The 25,482-nt window shown below is 45.2% G+C and overlaps 1 protein-coding gene across 1 annotated transcript in view; it reads left to right on the forward strand.

Moving 5' to 3' along the window:
• The first annotated feature begins 11,161 nt into the window (after window positions 1-11,161).
• LOC137435184 (transcription factor E2F5) overlaps window positions 11,162-25,482 on the forward strand; it is a 66,233-nt gene continuing 51,912 nt past the window's right edge. The window contains exons 1-3 of the mRNA XM_068128737.2: window positions 11,162-11,420; window positions 20,857-20,966; window positions 24,713-24,874. Coding sequence (XP_067984838.2) covers window positions 11,313-11,420; window positions 20,857-20,966; window positions 24,713-24,874 — 380 coding nt within the window. The 5' untranslated portion in view covers window positions 11,162-11,312. The remainder of the gene's footprint in view (window positions 11,421-20,856; window positions 20,967-24,712; window positions 24,875-25,482) is intronic.

Here is a 25,482-nt window from a genome sequence, read left to right on the forward strand (position 1 = left end):
GTGTAAGCACAATAATAATATTAAACTTGAGTTGATGACAACAAATCGCTACAACCTCAACATCCGATCTTCACAATACATATTACTCGATCGCTCCTGGGGAAAAACCCAGCCAGTGTAGAAGCACAAGACCTGATCAAGGCCTGAAGTCCAATTGTGTGCTTTTATCTGGGGTAAATTTTTTATCCAAATATAGCCCTCGACCTTCCTCTGGATGAACGGTGGAGGCAATGCAAGGTTTGGTTGCATTGGTACCGACAGGGTTCGAATGTATAATCAAACAAACAAACAAACGTTCCTCTTTATATATTAGATAGGATTCTCACTTTTTCTTGGCCTTTGGATAAGGAGCTAAATGATAAAGTGCAGCAGGGGTGCAGGCTACCAAAAGTAGAGGTGTGGAGGTGGACATACAGAAGGATACAAGGATGAAAGGAGGAATAACATAAAAACAAGTAACAGGGTTTCTTGAGGAACGTGTGTGATCTGTGGTTGCTTGGCAAGGGTTGAGGTAGGAAAGGGCAAGGGTTGAGGAGGAGCGAGACCACATGTAATCATTATCATCATCATGTACCATGCTCTATATGGAGGTCAATTATGCAGAAGCCATTTCTATGGCTAGGGTTACAATCCCCTCTGACACAAGAAGTCAGGGCAGGCATTTGAAATTTGGCCAGTGTGCCGGCCAGTTTTGCCATCGCAAATAGTAGGCGGCAGCTCGCCTACTATTTGCGAAGGAAACTGTGGGATGTTGAACGTTCAACTAATGCTAGCAGAAAGGACACCCAGTTTAATGTCCATCCGAAAGATGGCACACACATTGATGAATCACCACCAAATGTAAGCTTGTATAAAATAGAGAACCCACCAATATAACACATGTGGGACAGCGACAGTTCCTGGGAATTGACCACCTCGAGATCAAGAACAAGATGGGAAGTGGAAGCACTAGGCCAGAGTGGGGAGCCAAACTCCATGGAGTTCCATATGAAAGCCTTGTACACCATCATAAGATTGGTACAACTTGGAATACCTCAGCTAGAGAGGACCATGACATTGGTTGACTGAACTAAAATTTTATTTTCCTCTCAAAAAGAGCAAGACTCTTGGAATAGGAAGATTAAATTGACAGTAGGGTACCGGGGCAACAATTGGGCACAACCAGCAAGAAAAATAAGGAGAGGACACACTGAAATTGGCAAGTAAGGTGATTGGACTCGGAAAGGTCAATGGGGGTAATAAAGATAATGGGTTAGGATTGGGATGACACAAGGTGGGAGTGCTCTGCCTGCTTGAAGCCCTGAAGGGAAGAGAGCGCAAGAATTGCCTCTGGCAGGCAGTTCCATAAACAATGGAAGTGAGGAACAAAGGAGTTGTGTGCAGTCAGAGGAAGCAATATCGGAGAAGAGGAGGTAGAAAACAAAGAGACTACCGAACTGTTTGCGATGTGAAAGCAACAAACCTTGTGCTTCTGCCTTGTCACGGGAGATTCCAATTACGTTAAGAGCTTTAGATTCCACGGAATTCGGGAGAAACAGATGGTATTCTGGGAAGCCAGCTCTTAGGGGAGAGCAGTACTCTAATGAGATATGGAGAAAGCTCTTTTAGACTGTGAGTAGCTCTGATTCACCAACAAAAGACATGAACGGATGGAGGATGCCTAGTCTGTGACTACTTTTGAAGGTGAGCTTTGCTAAGTGGTTGATCCAGGAGAGGTCATGGCTGATGGTGAGGCCTAGAAGATATCTTCCAGTGGCTGAAGATGGGAATTCACAGGTGGGTTAATTTGAAGATCCTTCCTGAACAACAAGGTGACACAGTTAGTTTTTCCAGGATTGAAGGACAATTTCCATTTATTAGCCCAGCATTTAATCAAACACAGATCAGCAGAAAGCGATACAGCTACAGTTTAATGATATGATCCTCCCACAAAAGGTTATGGCAGATAGTGAGATCCAGGAGTTCCATGGACTGCGCCTTTTCCACTGGAAGTGGATTGGATAGTTTCATTGCTGTTTCTTGTGGAGAGATGGTGTGAGAGTTTGTGACTTGCAGGTGTTGAACGTCGTGTTCCAGGTAGCTGACCAGCGGCTTATATCTTGTGAAGATGAAAAAAACAGATTTAGCAGTGTCTGACCTTTCACAAAAGTGATGTATCGTTCTAACACGGGGAGAAATCGTCGGCAAAATGGTAATATTGGTTTTCAAGAGAATCAATAGTGTTTTCCTCAGTAACATAATTTGAAACATTTGAAAGTTGGTCCAATTTTGAATCCAAAACTGGGACAAAATGATCCAGAAAAAGCCATTTGTGATAAATGATGGTCATTTCCATGATAGATGAAGTAGTTTAAGGGCCGTGGTACAAATTAATCACATGGACAACATTCTTCAGATTCTGATGCACCATATTCTGTCACAGAGTATCGGTGCTGCAGAATGAAGTTTCTTTGTAAGGTTTATACTGGGTGGTTTGCCATTGTCCTCCCAGCAGTAGTTGGGCAGGAATTTGGAATTTGGCCTTTCGCGAAGGATACCATGGGCATCTCGCCTACTCTTCGCGAAAGATACAATGGGCATCTCGCCTACTCTCCCTGAAGGATCCCATGGGCATCTCGCCTACTCTCTGTGAAGGATACCATGGGCATCTCGCCTACTAGCCATGAAGGATACCATGGGCATCTCGCCTGCTCTCCGCAAAGGATACCATGGGCATCTCGCCTACTAGCCATGAAGGATACCATGGGCATCTCGCATACTCTCCGTGAAGGGTACCATGGGCATCTAGCCTACTCTCCGTGAAGGATACCATGGGCATCTCGCCTACTCTCCGTGAAGGATACCATGGGCATCTCGCCTACTCTCCGCGAAGGATACCATGGGCATCTTGCCCACTCTCCGCGAAGGATACCATGGGCATCTTGCCTACTCCCCCTGAAGGATACCAGAGGCATCTCGCCTACTCTCCGTGAAGGATACCATGGGCATCTTGCCTACTCTCCACGACAGATACCATGGGCATCTCGCCTACTCTCCACGAAGGATACCATGGGCATTTCGCCTACTTTCCGCAAAGGATACCATGGGCATCTCGCCTACTCTCCGTGAAAGATACCATGGGCATCTCGCCTACTCTCCGCGAAGGATACCATGGGCATCTCGCCTACTCTCCGCGAAGGATACCATGGGCATCTCGCCTACTCTCCGCAAAGGATACCATGGGCATCTCACCTACTCTCCGCGAAGGATACCATGGGCATCTCGCCTGCTCTCCGCAAAGGATACCATGGGCATCTCGCCTACTCTCCGCAAAGGATACCGTGGACCACATTATACAACCAGTCAACCACTATTTACTTTGAACAACCAATTTTCTTTGAATGATTTCTGCTTTGAATAAGCAATGCCACCACAAGTCTAAAACTAGAATGGCACTCGGTAGAGCGCATACCCCCACCAGGCTGAACAGTTTATGTTTTGTATCACACTGATAGGCCGGATCTGGATTTGGACCTGAACCAACATCTGATCAGCTTGTTCTTGTCACCGAACGAACTCGTTCACCACCTGAAGGTGGAGGTACACCATCCTGGATGTGGGGGGTCGCTCCTGCGAGATTGACCGGCTGTCTCCGATACACAAAGAGCCACAGTCTGAGCATAAAGAAGTGGAGGGTTAGGTCTAAAGCATAAAGAAGTGGAGGGTTAGGCCTAAAGCATAAATAAGAGGAGGGTTAGGCCTAAAGCATAGAGACGTGGAGGGTTAGGTCTAAAGCATAAAGAAGTGGAGGGTTAGGCCTAAAGCATAAAGAAGAGAAGGGTTAGGCCGAAAGCATAAATAAGAGGAGGGTTAGGCCTAAAGCATAAAGAAGAGGAGGGTTAGGCCGAAAGCATAAATAAGAGGAGGGTTAGGCCTAAAGCATAAAGACGTGGAGGGATAGGCCAAAAGCATAAATAAGAGGAGGGTTAGGCCTAAAGCATAAATAAGAGAAGGGTTAGGCCTAAAGCATAAATAAGAGAAGGGTTAGGCCGAAAGCATAAATAAGAGGAGGGTTAGGCCTAAAGCATAAATAAGAAGAGGGTTAGGCCGAAAGCATAAATAAGAGGAGGGTTAGGTCTAAAGCATAAATAAGAGGAGGGTTAGGCCGAAAGCATAAATAAGAGGAGGGTTAGGCCTAAAGCATAAAGAAGAGGAGGGTTAGGCCTAAAGCATAAATAAGAAGAGGGTTAGGCCGAAAGCATAAATAAGAGGAGGGTTAGGTCTAAAGCATAAATAAGAGGAGGGTTAGGCCGAAAGCATAAATAAGAGGAGGGTTAGGCCTAAAGCATAAATAAGAGAAGGGTTAGGCCGAAAGCATAAATAAGAGGAGGGTTAGGCCTAAAGCATAAATAAGAAGAGGGTTAGGCCGAAAGCATAAATAAGAGGAGGGTTAGGTCTAAAGCATAAAGACGTGGAGGGATAGGCCAAAAGCATAAAGACGTGGAGGGTTAGGCCTAAAGCATAAAGACGTGGAGGGTTAGGTCTAAAGCATAAAGACGTGGAGGGTTAGGCCTAAAGCATAAATAAGAGGATGCTTAGGCCTAAAGCATAAAGACGAGGAGGGTTAGGCCTAAAGCATAAATAAGAGGAGGGTTAGCCCTAAAGCATAAATAAGAGGAGGGTTAGGCTGAAAGCATAAATAAGAGGAGGGTTAGGCCTAAAGCATAAAGACGTGGAGGGTTAGGTCTAAAGCATAAAGACGTGGAGGGTTAGGTCTAAAGCATAAAGACGTGGAGGGTTAGGCCAAAAGCATAAAGACGTGGAGGGTTAGGTCTAAAGCATAAAGACGTGGAGGGTTAGGCCTAATAAAAGCATAAAGACGTGGAGGGTTAGGTCTAAAGCATAAAGACGTGGAGGGTTAGGCCTAATAAAAGCATAAAGACGTGGAGGGTTAGGTCTAAAGCATAAAGACGTGGAGGGTTAGGCCTAATAAAAGCATAAAGACGTGGACGGTTAGGTCTAAAGCATAAAGACGTGGAGGGTTAGGCCAAAATCATAAAGAAGTGGAGGGATTCCTGCCCTAACCTTAGTCGAACGTCAGGCCTGGGAATTCGGTTGGTGAAAGATTTGGGCCAAGTTTCCCCCAACAAACCCCACAAGAAGAAGAAGACCACTCCTTTTTGCATCTTCAGACGTTTAGGACTGCCGAAGCAGTTTCCAAGGCTAGTGGGCATAATCCTGGACAGGTGGCCACTCCGACGCAGGATACGCGAATGACTCATTCATCCCAGTAAGCTGGTGTCGTCATTTTGCCAACCTGGAAAGGATGACAGACCGAGTCAACCCACCTGGTGTTAATTCAACGTCATGACAGGGGCTTGAACTCAGCCAAGCAGTGTGAGGGGTTTTTGGGGGACCTGGAGGGAAACCGCCAAACACCAAACACCAGGCTTCAAATTCAATCCACAAGAACGTGGGAATAATTGTGACTGTTGAAGAAGAATGAACCGCTGCTGCTGGTTGCATCATTTCCTGGAAGCGCGGCTGTGCCGCTGATGCAGTGCCTCCTGTTACCAGAAAAAACCTTACCTTTAGTCGAGTACTCTAGTCACTAGTGGGTAGAAGGGGGGTCTGTGCACCCCCCTGAAATCAACTTCTAATCAATGTCTCTATATCAGAAAAAATGCGTATAAAACGATTAGCTTTGTTAAAAATTCAAAAAGTGTCCCACGTATCATTTTTATGCAAATTTATGCAAATTAGTGTCGCCATTACAGAAAAATACAATTTTCACTATATCTCAACCAATACTGCAGATAACTGCACAAATAAGATATCTAGACCCATTTTGAGGGTCAAGGATAATTACAAAAAGCACTCAAAGATAAAGTAAATGTATACATGGTAACATGTTAACCTGCAAATTCTTAAGTGCCTGCAATACCAAGAATTTGAATTGTCACTATATCTAGGTCAACGTCACACATTAAGAGGGACTTTTGATGGCAATTTTACCATATTGGTGCTATATTTGTGACCAAATGACTTTTACCACATCCATCATTCATCATCCTCGCTTTCAATGAAATCATCAAAGGCAAACTCGTCCTCTTCTTTTTCCTCATCTTCGCTGTCCACCTCTTCATGATCTCCACAGTCCAGTAGATCAACCAGAGAAGCTGGTTGGACTCATTGAAAGCCTGTAGAATATTGCAACGAAGAAGGAGAGCGACGTCTTGGTACTTGTCCGTGCTTCCGAGAGTGTAAGCTCGTGCAATAGCGTCAGAAACAGTTATTTCCGAACTAGTGGTGTGGGGGGGGGGGGGGGGGGGCTATGTACTCAATTTCAAGTTCGTATGCAGTTCATGTTAATTTTGGGCAACCACTATAAATGTATTCTACTGGGTCCTACTAATCAGAAAAATGATGTCGCCATTTTTTTCTGTTGACCTTTAGTGACCTTGACTCAAGGTCAAAGTTCAAACGTCATTACAGTGACCATACTTCATCCAAAGTATACCGACCTTGGCACCAAAATGTGGCAAATTTCACAAGGAACATTGATTATGACACTTGTTTTGTCATTTGCCCTCTCAGATGTTTGCAATATGCAAATTAATAAGCAAATGACCTAATTAGAGAAAAAATATGCATAATTAACATATAGCCTTCACCACACACGTAAATCCCATCACTTCGCATTATTGGCGCTGAGGAAGCGCCTCTAGCGAATGACTTCCAGCCAGTGTAACGCTAATTCCTGTCACAGGAATTCTGAGATCATATAAGTGGGCGTGGCAGTTCCTGATTGGTTCGTGTTGGGGAACGCCTTCTCGCTGCCGACGTGACGTAAATTCGCGCACGCGCACTGGTGAAGCTTACTCGATCTTACTCGATCCCATATTACATGTACTTTCATTGCATACAAATTATACTTCCTCCTAGAAATTCCATGCCCGAACCTCAGCGCAATCCAAGAGGATTCACTTGTTATTGAATGCCAATCATTAGTTACCATCTCAAATGTGTTCTGCTGGATCCCAAACTGGAAAAATATGTTGCTTATTGTTTTCTGTTGACATGTTCTTGATATTAACTGACCTTTGATATGTACTTGACTAAATGAAATATTATTTTCAAATTGATGAATTAAAATATCATTTACATAGTACGTTCGATCCAAGTTATCATTTGAAAGTATTAAATAATTTGACTTACCAATGGGCACTAATAAAAATCAAGGTATGAATGAGGTTGGCTGAAGACCTACAGTCACGTGAAAAAGTAAGTACACCCCATGTAAAGCTTTGACTTTTTCAAAATATTTCAACATACAGCTATTTGATCTTCATTTCAACAATATTGACAGATAAAGGTGATATAATATAACAAATATCATGAAACATTTACATTTTGTAGTGGGTGTAAACCCATGGGTTTGGGACTTTATTTGTGCGTTATGTGGAATATTGGCCAAGATTTGGCAAAAAAATGATTTTCCGCTAATGGCGGCCCTAATTTGCATATTATGACGTCATGGAGATATCTGGTCACTTCAAGAATTGTTTAATCATGATCCTTGACCCTCAAAATTGGTCTAGATATCTTATTTGTGCAGTTATCTGCAGTATTGGTTGAGATATAGTGAAAATTGTATTTTTCTGTAATGGTGACACTAATTTGCATAAATTTGCATTAAATGATACGTGGGACACTTTTGAATTTTTTAACATAGCTAATCGTTTTCTACGCATTTAACATAGCTCTGATATAGAGACATTGATTAGAAGTTGATTTTAGGGGGGTGCACAGACCCCCCTTATACCCACTGAACTGAAAATATATAGAATGACCATTGCCATTCACACCAAACAGGTGGAGATGCAGCTACCGGGCGCCATCTTGGTTGGCACTCGATGCTGGGCGATGGTTTTTTTTTTGTTTGTTTTTTTTTTTTTGTATACTGAATCGAGGCTCGTGAAAGAGCTAACATTTACTTCACAAACAAATCAACCAGACAAACAAAATATATAAAAAGAGGGAGCGGAAGACAAGATGGGGAGAGAAGAAGAAGCACACAAACACAACATTTGAGAGCAGGGAGATGTGTGGAAGGGAGAGGGCTTGGGGGGAGGAGGCGTGGGAAGGGGGGGGGGGGAATTATAAAACACAAGGACACCAAGGACTTCCAGGACAGAAGTTGGTATTTCAAAAAAGTGGAATTGGGGTGAAATTAGCGGGGGTAGAAAAGATCAAGGTTTTGGATGGGGGAAGATAAGAGATGGTGGTGAACAGCTGTTTTAAAGCCCTGGAGGGTGGAGTGGGATTGAAGAGAGTGAGGGAGTTTGTTCCAGAGGCAGGAGAAAAGAGGAATGAAGGCGTGAAGGTGAGCAGAGCGTCTTGATTTTGGCAGTTTGACCATAAGAGGGTTGCAGGCAGATCTTGTGCGACCTGTAGGAATATTTGCGGGACAGAGCCCAGAGAGAGCTGGGGGGGCAAGGCCAGAGAGGAGTCGGTAGAAGACGGAAAGACCACCAACCTGCCTGCGGTGAGTGAGTGAGAGGCCCTTGGAGTTAGCTTCATCGCGGGAGATTCCAATGATTCTGAATGCTTTGGTTTCAACAGCGTGAAGACGAGCTAGGTGTGAGGCAGGAGCACCAGCCCAGAGGGGAGAGCAGTATTCCATAGAGCTGCGGATGAAAGCCTTGTATGTGGTGAGGAGCTCAGGTGTGCCAAGGAAGGACTTCGCACGACGGAGGATGCCCAGTCGGCGACTGGCTTTGGAGGCCAGCTTGGAAATGTGGTTTTCCCAAGAAAGATCATGGCAGATAGTGAGACCCAAAAGCTTGAGCGACAGAACTTCTTGGAGAGGATTGTTGAGAAAGTAGATGGGAGGGTTGTCCAGTCGGTCCTTTCGGAGAGACATTGTAAGAGTGTGAGATTTGTCAGGATTGAAAGACATGTTCCACTTGTTTGCCCAGTCTGTGATTTTGTCCTGGTCTGCAGAGAGTGAGGAGGCTGCAGACTGCCGATCTGAGGGATGAAGAATGGAGCGACAGAGAGTAGAGTCATCAGCAAAGAGATACAGAGGATTTTCAAGAGAGTCAGAGAGATCATTGATGAAGACCAGAAAAAGCACAGGGCCCAGAACACTGCATTGTGGAACTCCAGCCTGAACAGGAAGAGGAGATGAGAGAAACCCATTCAGGGCCACACGTTGACTACGACTAGAGAGGAAGTCCGCCAGCCATGCGTGGAGATTTCCATGGATACCAAAAGAGGAGAGTTTGGTGAGCAGAGCAGGGTGCCAGACCGTATCGAAGGCACGTGATATGTCAAGGGAGACTGCTCTAATTTCCTGTTTGGCATTGAGGACCTCCATCCATTGTTGAGAAAGCAGAAGCAGCATGTCCAGACTAGAGTGTCCAGGTCTGAAACCAAATTAATGATCAGAGATCAAGCCATTGGAGAAGAGGAAAGATTTCATATCTGAAGCAATGATGGATTCCATGACTTTGCTGATAATTGGGAGAAGGCTGATTGGTCTGTAGTTGCTGGGATCTGTTTTTGCACCTTTTTTGTGCAGAGCGGTGATGTTGGCAGATTTCCAAGCAGATGGAAGATGACCTTGAGCAAAAGAGAGGGTGAAGAGAACAGAAAGAGGGAGTGAAAGAGCGGAAGAACAGGATTTTAGGACCCGTGGGCTGATGCCGTCAGGTCCAGTTGCAGAATCCGAGTCGAGGGTTGACAGAAACTTTTCCACCTTGTCAGGAGGAAAGGACACAGAGTCCAGGAGCAGCTGGGTACGACTGGGTACGGTGGGTACAGAGAGGGATGGGTTTGGGACACAAGATTTAGAGGCAAACACAGAGTTGAGGCATTCAGCTTTTTCACGTGCGGAGTCAGCCGTGTTGCCATTTGAGGTGAGGGAGGGGATGGAGGGGGAACAAACACCAGAAACAGATTTGACCAGACGCCACCAGGATTTGGAAGAGGGAGACAGATAAGAGAGTTCGGTCCTGAGAACGGAGAGATATTGTTTCCTGGCTCTCCTGAGGGTGGACACACACTTGTTTCGGGCTTTGTGAAAGGAAATGAGATTTCCTTCCGTTGGATTTGCTTTCCAGGAGATGAAAGCAAGTTGTTTCTGGGCAATAGCCTCACCACAAGATTCCGTGTACCATGGACGGGAGGAAGGGTATGACAACTGAAGACGAGATGGGATAAATCTGTGCATGAGAGAGAGCAATTTACTTTGGAAGAATTCCCAGGATGAGTTGATGTCAGAGGCGGTAGAGATGGGAGACCAGTCCAGATGATTGATGGCTGCTTGAAGACCGTGCCAGTTGGCCTGAGTGAAATGCCAGACTCGTCGACGCTGAGGAGGCTTTCTGAGAATGGTCAGAGAGATGTCCACTTTAACAAGCACATGATCAGAAGAGCCGATTGGAGCAGAAGAAGAGCAGCAGACATTTTCAGGGAAGTTAGTCATAACCAACATGGTGATTTCCGTCATGTGTTTGCACGTAATTCAGAGCGAAAAGCGATTGCGTTTTTTCACCTTTTGTGCGATCGTTTTTCAATAGGAAACCTGTCACAGTTACTGCAACACTTTCCTTTATCCTTCCTTTTCACAAAAAAAAATTCGAGAACAAATATTGTTAATTTGGGAGCGTGAAGAACTCGGGACATTTTCATGAAACTTGCGAAGAGTCTGTCCGAATTATTTCACAATGATTTGTTTTTGGTCAAAATTGAAAACATGAATTTAGCTGTCATTTTATTACGTATCAAAATAATGCCATGATGGAACGACTTTATGTACTTCCATAGCTTAGCACTATGGACGATGAATTAAACGTCTTTGGAACAGCTGTGAAACGTCTTTCCACAACCCTTCCGTAACCGATTGGAGCAGTTTAATATTGCCGCACAAAATGGCATTTTAACAGTTGTCTGGCTTTTAAAATCTGGGACACGTTCAAAACAAACGAGATCCGCGAAGCGAATCGGTCGAGTCGTGCTGACCAAGATGGCGACACGGCGGCTACACTTTTCACGGAGAATGAGCGTTCTATATTTTATTTTCAATTCAGTGGTTCTACCCACTGGACTCCCGTGTCCCCCTAGTGGGGAAAACCCGAACCCCTTCCATCATCACTTCCTCCCTCCCTCCCCGGCCCCCACCCCGCCATTTCCGCGATCTGCAGTGTGTTTATTCCTTCTCCTCACTGAAGCGAAGACTCCCACTCGATCACGTTGTCATTTATCATCTTCGTTTCCCGCTTCTTCCTCTTCCCTCTCCCAACCGGTTCCCTCACCCTCGACCTGACATGGCTTCTTCCTCCTATAACCGCCATGAGAAGAGCCTCGGCCTACTCACCACACGGTTCGTGTCTCTCCTACAAAGCGCCAAGGACGGCGTCCTCAACCTCAAGCAGGTGCCGTACCTCACGTGCTCTGCCGCTGGCGACACGTTGTTTTGTTGTTGTTTCACGATTTGCGTCCAGCAGCGCCATGACGTTTTGTTTGTTTGGGCTCAGTTACCATGCGGTGGTCGCCCGGGACCTTTTCTTTTTGTCTTTTTAATTTTTATCGCCGCTTGTCGTATATCGTAAGATTTTTATTTACCGAACTATAAATATAATTTAATTTTAAATCTAATACTTTATAGCAATAATCGCGTGGTATTGACAACACAAAAGAATTATCCTGGTTTTAAAAATTAAGGATCATTAAACCGGTTTCCGTAACATTTACCTAAACAGTAAACGCTCGTTGCCTGTAAATTTCATGCAGAACGTTTCCACTTTCAGTGAGAGCAGAATAATGAAAACAACCTCGGTTTATGTAGCCCACGTGGGTTAGAGTTAAAGGGCTCGTGTTGTGCCGGTGATGGCGTTTAAATACGTTCGCTTCTACCGGTAGTGACGTCACTGCATTCAACAGGCAACAGACTCATCCATGCTGTAACTACTCACCCATGCTGTAACTACTCACCCATGCTGTAACTACTCACCCATGCTGTAACTACTCACCCATGCTGTAACTACTCACCCATGCTGTAACTACTCACCCATGCTGTAACTACTCACCCATGCTGTAACTACTCACCCATGCTGTAACTACTCACCCATGCTGTAACTACTCACCCATGCTGTAACTACTCACCCATGCTGTAACTACTCACCCATGCTGTAACTACTCACCCATGCTGTAACTACTCATCCATGCTGTAACTACTCATCCATGCTGTAACTACTCATCCATGCTGTAACTACTCATCCATGCTGTAACTACTCATCCATGCTGTAACTACTCACCCATGCTGTAACTACTCACCCATGCTGTAACTACTCATCCGACATCTATGCTGTAACTACTCATCCATGCTGTAACTACTCATCCATGCTGTAACTACTCATCCATGCTGTAACTACTCATCCATGCTGTAACTACTCACCCATGCTGTAACTACTCACCCATGCTGTAACTACTCACCCATGCTGTAACTACTCACCCATGCTGTAACTACTCATCCATGCTGTAACTACTCATCCATGCTGTAACTACTCATCCATGCTGTAACTACTCATCCATGCTGTAACTACTCATCCATGCTGTAACTACTCATCCATGCTGTAACTACTCATCCATGCTGTAACTACTCATCCATGCTGTAACTACTCATCCATGCTGTAACTACTCATCCATGCTGTAACTACTCACCCATGCTGTAACTACTCACCCATGCTGTAACTACTCACCCATGCTGTAACTACTCACCCATGCTGTAACTACTCACCCATGCTGTAACTACTCACCCATGCTGTAACTACTCACCCATGCTGTAACTACTCATCCATGCTGTAACTACTCATCCATGCTGTAACTACTCATCCATGCTGTAACTACTCACCCATGCTGTAACTACTCATCCATGCTGTAACTACTCATCCATGCTGTAACTACTCACCCATGCTGTAACTACTCACCCATGCTGTAACTACTCACCCATGCTGTAACTACTCATCCATGCTGTAACTACTCATCCATGCTGTAACTACTCATCCATGCTGTAACTACTCATCCATGCTGTAACTACTCATCCATGCTGTAACTACTCATCCATGCTGTAACTACTCATCCATGCTGTAACTACTCATCCATGCTGTAACTACTCACCCATGCTGTAACTACTCACCCATGCTGTAACTACTCACCCATGCTGTAACTACTCACCCATGCTGTAACTACTCACCCATGCTGTAACTACTCACCCATGCTGTAACTACTCACCCATGCTGTAACTACTCACCCATGCTGTAACTACTCACCCATGCTGTAACTACTCATCCATGCTGTAACTACTCATCCATGCTGTAACTACTCATCCATGCTGTAACTACTCATCCATGCTGTAACTACTCATCCATGCTGTAACTACTCATCCATGCTGTAACTACTCACCCATGCTGTAACTACTCACCCATGCTGTAACTACTCACCCATGCTGTAACTACTCACCCATGCTGTAACTACTCACCCATGCTGTAACTACTCACCCATGCTGTAACTACTCATCCATGCTGTAACTACTCATCCATGCTGTAACTACTCATCCATGCTGTAACTACTCATCCATGCTGTAACTACTCATCCATGCTGTAACTACTCATCTGACATCCATGCTGTAACTACTCATCCATGCTGTAACTACTCATCCATGCTGTAACTACTCATCCATGCTGTAACTACTCATCCATGCTGTAACTACTCATCCATGCTGTAACTACTCATCCATGCTGTAACTACTCATCCATGCTGTAACTACTCATCCATGCTAGTTTAAATAGTATTCTTAATATCCGAAATCTCAACCAATTATTCCAACATTTCAGAGTGCAAAAATAAATAAATATAGTACAATATTATTTTGTACACATATGGTAAATTGGTTGGTATGTTACAATTGTTGTTTTTTTTAATCTAGCACTGGTACTAAAAAGGCTTTTTGTATCCCATAATTTGAAACTAGTGAAAAGAGCATAATATGCCACAGATGCAATCTACCTGAACAAGAATAACACACACAAACACGCACACACACACCGTTCCACCTTCTGAAAACCCACATATGCACATAACAACCAACGACACGCGTGCACACACATACACTCACACTCACACCGTTCCACCTTCTGAAAACCCACATATGCACATAACAACCAACAACGACACGCACATGCATACAGACACAAGACACACACCAATGTGCCAGTACATTATCACCAGCACTTTTTAAACTTGTGTTTGCAAGTTCATTTTTTATTTGAGACGTGGTATGACTTCGTGGTATGTCTTCGTGGTATGTCTTCGTGGTATGTCTTCGTGGTATGTCTTCGTGGTATGTCTTCGTTCCATCTGAAACTCAGCCACGTGTGGGGATAGCATCCAACAACAGAAGCTTTCACACACACACGTATGTACAGTGCCTTTAGAAAGTATTCACACCCCTTGACGGTTTTCATGTTTTGTTGTGTTACAGCCTGAATTAAAAATGGATTAAATTGAGATTTTTGTTTTGAAAGAAATTTTTTGAAAATAATTAATGAAAAACTGAAATGTCTTGTGTCAATAAACATTCAACACCTTAGCTATGACATTCCAAATTGAGCTCAAGTACATACAATTTCCTTTGATCATCCTTGATATGTCTCTACAACTTGATTGGAGTCCACCTGTGGCCAATTCAATTGATTGGACATGATTTAAAAGAAACACACCTTTCCATATAAGGTCCCGCAGTTGAGTGCATGTCAGAGCAGAAGCTTTACCATGAATCCCAAGGAACTGGCCGTAGAACTCCGAGATAGAATTGTGAGGAAGTATAGAATTGGCGAAATATATAAAACGATTTCTGGAGTGTTGCAAGTTCACAAGAGCACAATGAGCTCCATCATTAGGAAATGGAAAGAATATGGAATTACCCAGACTCTTCCTAGAGGTGGCCGTCCCACCAAATTGAGCAATCGGGCAAGATGGACTTTGGTCACAGAGGTGATCAAGAACCCAATGACCACTCTGACAGAGTTATAGAGAGTTCTTTGGCTGAGATGGGAGAACCTACCCCCCCCCCCCCCCCCCCCCCACTCCTCCAGGAATTTGGAATTTGGCGAGAGTGCCAGAGATAGCCCATGCTACTCTTCGCGATTGACACTGTAGGGTCTTTGACGTCCATCATATAATGCTGGCCGATGGGACACAGTTGAAGTTCCATCGGAGGGATGGCAAACCTAGTGATGACTCACACTTGTCCAACCAAGATATTCTATTTTTGTATTTACAATTCGTTTTCTGAAATTTGTAGAATTTCTTTTTCACTTGGAAGTTGTGGGTTACGATGTGTAAATCAAGGTGGAAAAAGTCTGATTTCATGCAATTTAATTCCAGGCCATAAGGCAACAAAAGGTGAATTTTTTAAAAACGGTTGTAGACTTTCTATAGGCACTGCATATCTGGGTTATGGTGTTGAACTGCCATCAGGAAAATGACAGGACGGGTTGAGTGCTGCATGCTGGGATGACGTGATGACCATAGCGGCCTAGTCTGACACTAGATGTAACTCCCTGATGACGCGTCCCAGCGAAAAGAGTGTGATTGGCAGAGGAATGGACGGACAAAGAAATGCTGTTACTTAAAAAAAAAAAAAAAAAAAAAAAAAAATATATATATATATATTGTCGCGATCCCGCCTGGTAAATGTTCCCAGCACGGAATACGGACGTGAATGTCCGGGCTTCAAGTAATCCACGGAGTGGACAAAAGAGACGTAATCAACACAATTGTGTTTTAATCGGCCTTCTAGGGGTAAGGCACGATGCTTTATTGGCTCGATCACAAAAACCATGAAAGGTAACAAATGGAATAGGCTGCACAAGCCTGCAGGAACGGTCGGCCACAGACGCTCCAACCAGACGCAGGTAAGATCCTCGCGGCTCCAATCGACGAGCTCCGGGACTCGAAGGATACCAGGATGGAATACCACACAAGGCCGCCAGGAACGGTCGGCCAGGAGCTCCAACACGAAGCAGGCAATATAGGACTCACAGTTCCAATCTACGATCTCCGGGAATCACTCGTTCTCTTCCGGAATCACTCACTCGTACAATCCATAACTATAAACGATCAGCAAAACTCGCTGTCGTGAGGCGTAACGAAAGTTCCCTCGCCTCGAGGCCTCGAACCTCCGAGCTGCGTCCGTATCATGAGATGGCGGCCGCGCTCTCTGACCCTCCACCAATCACGTCCCGACTCGCCTCCCAATCGCGTGAGGCTCCAAGGAGGTTACGTCAGTGGTGGGCGGGGCACTCATTTGGGTGAGAACAAAGGTGGTTTCACCGGGGGTTTCTCACAGTCCTCCCCCCCTAAGTAAAAACCCCGTCGAATAGACGGCGTTTTTAAAACCAGTATTTGTAGTAGGTGCAAATCACATGGCAAGATGATGGCGGGAATTGCTAACAGGCAATTAACGCAATTAACAATTACTAACACTTGTTAACAACAATAACGAAACAACGCAACAATACAACGCAACGCAATGGCGCAACACAATAACGCAACAATAACGCACTTATTAACGCAACAGGCAATTAACAGGCGTTAACAGGGTAAACAATGAACCAGTTTTTTTTTTTTTTTCACACACAATATTAAACACCCTACACCCCATTAACATCTACCCCACAAGAGTTACACTTCACCCAAAGCACAATAGAGAAACAAGGGAGCCAAACTCAAGGTGGGGAAACATTTACAGGAGGGAAACGGACCGAGACCTAGAGCGGCGGGTTCTCCTCCGGTGTCGAGAACGACAGTCATATGCGTAATGACCCCTTTCACCGCACTGGTAACATCGATCTTTCGGGTCGAACGGCCTGCGGACCAAAGAGCGTCTGAAACGAGGCCGCCGCGACATGCCATTCGACATCTCGACGCACACACGCGATCCGCAAATTAACCTTCCATCAAGGGCTCTGACCGAATCTTCAGCATCTCGTGGCTCTTCAAACTCAACAACTGCAAATCCAGGTGGGTTTCGAGCAACCCATACGTTGCGGAGTGGTCCGTAATGTTCGAAGACCCTCCCTAGCTCGGCTTTCGCTGCTCCATTGCCCAGGTTTCCCACATATACCTTAGCATTAGCGTTCCTGCTGAATCGCGACATGGCGGGAGCAGTCCCTGAGGAGCACGGCACCTGAGGTTGGCTTGACGGGAGGCTCGGGTGGACTTCAGCTGACGCAACGTCACCGTCGGAAACTGGAGTCGAGGCGCTAGGCTCCTCGGGCCAGAGTGAAGATATGTCTGACTCCGCCACTCTCTCCGCCTGTTTACTCTGGGCTCTAGGGACCCCCCCACAGGTCAGAGTCAATGACTCCTCCCTGGCTATGGCATCATTGCCAATCAGCAAGGAGACCCCGGGTATAGGGTAGTAGGGTACTACCACACAGGTCACTGGACCCTTAAAAATGTCACTCCGGACCTCGAGGAGGGCAAGGGGGTACCGGCCAAGAACCCGGTCAATGCCCCGAAGGAGGGTATACTCGCCGGTATAACGCATCTGAGAGGCCGGAACTACCCCCACCCGGAGAACACACCGTGTCGCCCCAGTATCCCGAAGGTATTTGGTCTCAAACTTCAGCATCGAATCGGGGCCACCCACTAAGGCTGTCCCTGAATACTCCTGATGCAGTGGATGAATGGAATTAGCCCCGGTGGCAGTGACCTCGGTCACCGATGCCACCGTCGTGTGCGAGGGCCCGGCGGATGAGTTCCACTGATCTCCCTCCGACTTAACAGGAGGGTTGCCTCGGTAGGCCGGACTGGCGGGATTAGAGAAACAGCGGTTTTCACCGTGCCCCACGCGTTTGCAGAAATCGCACCAGGGCCCTGCCCTGGTCTGCGGCTCGCGAGCGCCCCCAGTGGAGGTCATCGGAGAACCCTTCCCCTCGATCCAGCCGCCGGGCAGACGGGGGGCGGTCTTGATCGCAGACTCCTCCGTCTTACGAAGCGACTGCGTGACTTGCAGCATTTTGCACGCCAAAACATGTTTATCAATAAGGTTGACGCAGTCTGCCAAGGAAACAGTGTCCTTGTCGACAAGAAACAATGCTAAGTCAGGCGGAAGCTGTTGATCGATACGGTAACGCACCAGGAGTTCCGCAACCGCTTGAGGTAACTCCACCTTGCTCCCCTTGAACCATCTCTGCAGCTGTTCCAACAAGGCCCGCGAATGTTCCTCATAGGTTTGACTGGACTCACGAGTCCAGCTGAAAAAATTTCTCCTATAAATACATGCGGACACCGCATAGGCATTCAAAATCTCGGCCTTCAATGCCCTGTATTTGTTTGCGTCCTCGGTTGCCATCCTCGCATATACCTCCCTCGCCTTCTCAGATAGATGGCTCACAAGATGGCCGACCCACAAGCTCTCATCAATGCCACCGGCAGCCAACAACTTCTCCGCCATCTCCAGATACGCTTCTGGCTTCGTGTCTCCCGTCCAGTCCGGCAAACGAACATGAACAGTTTCCGGGACTCTTGCAGCAGACCCCTCTGCCCGCAGTCGTTCAGTCAACATTCGCAACTCATGCTCTCTGACGCGTTCAGCTTCTGCTGCCGCATGCTCTCTCTCTGCTGCCGCCGCACGCTCTCTCTCTGCTGCCGCATGCTCTCTCTCTGCTGCCGCACGCTCTCTCTCTGCTGCTGTCTCTGCTGCCGCATGCTCTCTCTCTGCTGCTGCACGCTCTCTCTCTGCTGCTGCCGCACGCTCTGCCTCTGCCCTGTCATTCTCCCTGTTATACATGTCAAGTTGTTGAACCGGAGTCAGCCCGGTCCAGAAGGGCGAACGCATGCATTTAGTCATGATGGGATCGCTTCCTAACATCTCGGGTTGAGTGACCGGGTCAAGGCTGCTTGCGTCGCTCACCTCGCCACCCACGTGACTGTCAACATGATCAGGTTGAACTCTCACTTCCCTGGTCGACATAGCTTGGCTACGAGTTATCATACGACCAGGCACAAAACACAACCTCAAACACACGCTCAAACACAACGCTCTGTTGGGGAAATACGACACAACTACGCAATATCACCCGCACATCAAATTGCCAATGAGAAAAATACCACGTACAAATACTCACGTTTTTTTTTTTTTTTTTTTTCGGTTGTTTGGAGGGATCCGAGGCTATTCGCTTATTCTTTGTCGGTTGTTTGGAGGGATCCGAGGCTATTCACTTCTCTGCCCAAGACAGCGTCCTACGGCGAGAAAGTTCCTCCAAGACGGCGTCCGCTGGTGAGAAGGCGATGAACAGATGCCAGAAGATGTCGTCCACTGCAGAATTCCCGTCTCAATCGAATGGCTCTTACTTGAATGATCCCGGACGGGCCCCCATTTGTCGCGATCCCGCCTGGTAAATGTTCCCAGCACGGAATACGGACGTGAATGTCCGGGCTTCAAGTAATCCACGGAGTGGACAAAAGAGACGTAATCAACACAATTGTGTTTTAATCGGCCTTCTAGGGGTAAGGCACGATGCTTTATTGGCTCGATCACAAAAACCATGAAAGGTAACAAATGGAATAGGCTGCACAAGCCTGCAGGAACGGTCGGCCACAGACGCTCCAACCAGACGCAGGTAAGATCCTCGCGGCTCCAATCGACGAGCTCCGGGACTCGAAGGATACCAGGATGGAATACCACACAAGGCCGCCAGGAACGGTCGGCCAGGAGCTCCAACACGAAGCAGGCAATATAGGACTCACAGTTCCAATCTACGATCTCCGGGAATCACTCGTTCTCTTCCGGAATCACTCACTCGTACAATCCATAACTATAAACGATCAGCAAAACTCGCTGTCGTGAGGCGTAACGAAAGTTCCCTCGCCTCGAGGCCTCGAACCTCCGAGCTGCGTCCGTATCATGAGATGGCGGCCGCGCTCTCTGACCCTCCACCAATCACGTCCCGACTCGCCTCCCAATCGCGTGAGGCTCCAAGGAGGTTACGTCAGTGGTGGGCGGGGCACTCATTTGGGTGAGAACAAAGGTGGTTTCACCGGGGGTTTCTCACAATATATATATGAGTATTATCTATTTGTACATTTTTTATTTATTTCCTCACCATTCAAACCTCTTTTGGGGGAAGACCTATGTGGTTGTGATTTTTCTTCTAGTTATAGGTTCTAACAGCTGGTTGTTCTTTAATGAACTTTACTAAAAATAAAAATGATTTCACATACCAGGATGTTTAGTCCTGGTTTGTTTAGTCCCTGGTGTTGGGCTAACGGCTAGGGTGCCAGCTTAGGATAACCAAGGATCCTGGGTTCGAATCCCGGTCGATCGCCGAATTATACGCCAGGGGGGCTGACTCAGCCTGTCATCCTTCCGAGGTCGGCTAATTGAGTACCAGTTCATTGGTAATTCCCTGTGTGTCGTAAAAAGGCGACAAACAGGGTTGGCGGCAGGAAGGGCATCCGGCCGTAAAACATTGCTTCAAAAAGGGGACCAAAAAACAACAACAACCACGGTCCCCGAAAAGGCCAACCCCCGCTTTGTGGGGGAAAATGGCCTCTAAACGGTGGTTTTATACCAGGATGTTTACTCACCTGTGATGTATTTGAGAATTCAGTTACCTGTGGGGCTTTGAAAAGGGTTTAACATTTGCAATATGCAGAGAATAAATAATACATGGCTGGCTCGGTGTTTTAGTCTAAAAACAATCTTTTTACACTGTACACCATATTTATCATCACGGTGCTGCATATTTAATTTATTTGTGAATAACCGCAAAACCCATCATGTGCTTCATCTATTTGCAGGCGGCAGATACCCTTGCTGTGAGACAGAAGCGTAGGATATATGACATTACCAATGTTTTGGAGGGCATCGGCCTAATTGAGAAGAAATCCAAGAACAGCATTCAGTGGAAGTAGGTCCACAGACACAAAGTTGGCAAGTAATGTTAAAATAAGTTGTATTTGTCAACTTTGCTTATTAGCCTTGACTTCTTATCTACATATGCGGGTTTCAGAAGGTGGGAATGGAGTCCTCTTAGGGCTCGAAATATCCACCTCCGTCCTTTTTTTTTTTTTGTATACTTAGTCAAGGCTCATGGAAGAACTAGAAGGGATCACAATTTGGGTAAGGGATCACGATTCATGGGCAAAGCTGTGAAGTTTATTTTGTTTTTTTTTGTTACCTCTGCCACCGAAGGTGGGCGGAAGTTATGTTTTCACCCCTGTCTGTCTGTCTGTTTGTTACTTGGCCAAAAAAATATTTTTTGGACAAGTATGTTGATCCACTCCGGTGGATCCGGAGTGGATCAACATACTTTCCTCACCAACGACACGCGCGTACATGTGTGTTTGTCTGTCCACTCACGTATTCTTGCCTACAGGTCACAATTTTAAACCGATCTTCACGAAACTTCACCAAATGGTAGAGTTGGTGGTCCAACAAAATTTTATTTACTTTTGAAGTCAATCGACCACTTTTTTCAAATTTCTCAAGTTTCTCAATTTTCATCTAATTGACTTGAAATTTGAATATCATTTACATATCAGCTAACTGAATTCAACAACCAACTATTTTGGAGATCAGCATAGGCCACAGATCAACAACCTTTTCAAATTTCTAAAATCCTTAATTTTCATCTGATTGACTTGAAATTTGAATAGGATTTTCATATCGGCTTACTGAAATCAACCACCAACTATTTTTGAGGTCAACATAGGCCAAAAGGTCAACATAGGCCAAATTTCTAAAATTGTCAATTTTCATCTGATTAACTTAAAAATTGGAGACAATTTGCATATCAGGTCACTGAATTCAACCACCAATTATTTTTGAGGTTAAAAGGATGCTCTACTGAGTGCCATTCTACTTTGTTCTCTTTTACCAGTTGATTTCTACATTGTTTAGGCTAAAATTGCTGGGTACTGACACCTTAATTAGCAATGCGGTCTCTTCTTTTTTTGTACCGAATATTCCTGGTCGGTCGCATTGCTTTGTTTACTATGTTCACGATCGATGGGATCATCAGGTCTTTCATGGGCATTACTTCCTTGTTTTCAATGATCGCTTTTGGTTCTTGTTTCCATTAGTTTTCTGAAACTGAGATATTGAAATTTTTGCAGGTGTGCCAGTGGATTATTCTACCGTCTGCATACTTTGATGTGTGTGTGTGTATGTATGTGTGTCAGTTTTATCTCCATACTAGCGAGGTACGCATGCTATTCGCGGGTTGGGGTTGGGAGGCCAGAAGCAAACAGACATGTGGAAACGGATAATGAATGCTAAACCATGAACCAATAAATTCCACATTCCTGTGCCACCTTCAGTCAAATGTCAGGCATTGACAGCAGGTTCATGAAGGACTTGGCAAAAAATGTACCAAGTCTGACTGTTTCAATACCCAGTCAATGGCAAATCTGCATATGGCGAATCCATGAATGGTAGAAAGTAGAAACTATCACATCATTTCCTCATTCATTTAAACTCAATATCTCTATTTTCATTCCAAACAGCATCATTCCATTCAGAAGTTAATACTATAGAACCACCTTTAGAGGCAATTTTTCCCCGCACAGCGGGGGTTGGCCTTTTTTGGGGCACCGTGGTACCCTTTTCGAAGCAATGTTTTACGGCCGGATGCCCTTCCTGCCGCCAACCCTGTTGGTCACCTCTTGCGACACACAGGGAATTACCAGTAAACTGGTACTCAATTTGCCGACCTCAGAAGGATGACAGGCTGAGTCAACCCCCCTGGCGTTAATTCGGCGATCAACCGGGATTTTAACCCAGGATCCTAGGATCCCAAGCCGGCACCCTAACCGCTAAGCCAACACCACGCTTAGAAGTTAATACTATAGCAATTAACATATCAAAATGTAATGTTAAATCACGATTGTATTGAGATACTGCATTATCAAACCAACGAACCTTCTCATCTGTTCACTTCCGGATTTGGGAGCAAGATCCGTGTAATTGCATTTCAAAATCCTAATTTTATTGAGGAATTTCTGAAACCTCCTACCTACCTTACGACATCCACTGGGACCCCAAAACGTTCCACAGAAGGTTTGGTGGGGCAAGCCCCAAAACTGAGAGAGTAGTTTCGTGACGGACAGACGGATGGGCATCCTGTTTTATGATGTGAATAAAACCGAAAAACACTGAAGCCGCAAGGCGGTGAAGCCGTGTGACTATATATTTATTAATTATGTACTGTTTGAACGTTGTTGCTTCCTGTCTATTAATTACATGTGTCTATTAATTACGTACTGTTGAAATATACCTTTCGACCCTTTATACTGCTGAAACTCCTTAGAACTTTGAAGACTCTTTAAGTCCCCCAAGACCCTTAAGACCAAAAAGACCCCTAAATACCCTGAAGACCCCAAAGACCCAAAATAACCAAAAGAGCCTTAAAGAGCCAAAAGACCCTGAATACCCTAAAATATCCCGAAGACCCAAAATACTCCTAAGACCCAAAAGATTCAAAAGACCTTGAAGATCCCAAAGACCCTGAAGACTCTTAAAGACCCTGAATACCCAAAATATCTCGAGGACCCAAAATACCCCAAAGACACCAAATACTCAAAAGACACTTAAAGACCCAAAATATCCAAAAGACCCCAAATATCCCAAAGACCTTTAAGACCCCAAAGACCCAATAGACCAGCTAGGACCCTTGACCATTTAAAGCTTTAGACCACTTGGGCCTTCATAGATTACAAGTAAATCTATATAAGAGAGATGTCTGTCTGTCTGTCTGTTGCCATTTTTCTCAGAGATGGCTGAACGGATCTTTGTCAAACTTTCAGAGGTTCATCAGTGAGTGCCTGGGAGTGTTTTAGGCCAAAAAAAAAAAGAATTATGAAAAAGGAAGATCGTTTTTTTTGTTTGTTTTTTTTTAATCGCTCCATAGTGCCTAAGCCTTTTTAAATTAATGACAGTTGTATACAAGCACACATTCACAAAAATAAATACAAAACGATCACCAGACATTTGAATACAAATAAATCAAACAATTCTGGAAGTGCACAAAGTTGGTAGTACGGCTTCTTCTTCTTCCTGATCGCATCACCCACCATCATATATATGAACCCCCTTCCTCTCCTGCTTCCCCCCCCCCCATCCCCTCCTCTTCCCCCCACTCCCCCCCCAACCCTTCCCCCCACGCCCCCCTACCCCTTCCCCCCACACCCCCCTAGCCCTTCCCCCCCTTCCCCCCTTCCCCCCCCTATCCCCCCTCCACCCCCTCCCCCGCCCGGCAACGCCGGGTACTTATGCTAGTTACAAATAAATAATATCACCAATATTACAAATAAATTTGAACAAAAAATGTTTGTATTATGATTGGTGTAAATCATGTCAGCGGAGCAACTTAAGTTCAAGCAGGTCATTACCCTCAGTTAAAACAAGCCCGTGCCTCTGTAGCAGCGACATGTGGTGAGGTGAGTGTAGCGAGCTGATACACGCTAATATGACAATAAATATAACTTTTTTTAAACATCATGTTAAGAGCCAAACTTAATTTTTACATCCTTGCACCTTATACTCTTCGTTTGTTTTCTGATATTCATACCATTATTGATTTTCCTGGGCATTATTTCTTTTTTTTAATTGCTCACTAAGTTTTTAACTAGAGTGGTGTGTGTGTGTGTTGAGCAGGGGTTTGGGTCCTGGCTCAAACAGCCATGAGGTGTCAGAGCGGCTTGCAGCTTTGCAGGCTGAAATTCAGGATCTGGAGAGACAAGAGGGGAAGTTGGAGCAACAGCGTGGCTGGTTGCAGCAGAGCTTGAAAAATGTGAGCGAAGATCAAGACAACGTAGAATATCCTTTATGTTTTGTATATAATGACAAAGAGAAAGTAGGAGAGGGAAAGTGGCATGTCTGAATTGATGATAATGATCTGACCACTCGGGATCTCTTGTTTAATACTCACCATTGGTGGAGCTGCTGCTTTTATCCTTACTCTCACATCTTTTACCTACAGTGCATTCAGAAAGTATTCAGACCCCTTCACTTTTTCACATTTTGTTATGTTGCAGCTTTATGCTGAAATCGTTTAAATTCATTTTTCCCCTCATCAATCTATACCCAATACCCCATAATGACAAAGAGAAAACAGGATTTTAGAAAGTTTTGCAAATTTATTAAAAATATAAAACTGAAATATCACATTTACATAAGTATTCAAATCCAAAAGTGACATATAGCATGATATTTCCAAAAGTTTTTTTTTTTTTTTTTTTGTATACAAGATCGAGGCTCGTGAAGGAGCTAACATTAATCACACAAAAAGTCAAACCGACACAGAAAACACAAAATAAGGGGAGCGGTAGACAAGATGGGGAGAGAGGGGGAAGGACACAAACACAACATTTGAGAGCAGGGACATCGAGAGAACTGTGGGAGGGAGAGGGCTTGGGGGGAGGTGG

Source organism: Myxine glutinosa, chromosome 9, assembly GCF_964187855.1.
Source record: "Myxine glutinosa chromosome 9, kmMyxGlut1.1, whole genome shotgun sequence".
Classification (NCBI taxonomy): domain Eukaryota; kingdom Metazoa; phylum Chordata; class Myxini; order Myxiniformes; family Myxinidae; genus Myxine; species Myxine glutinosa.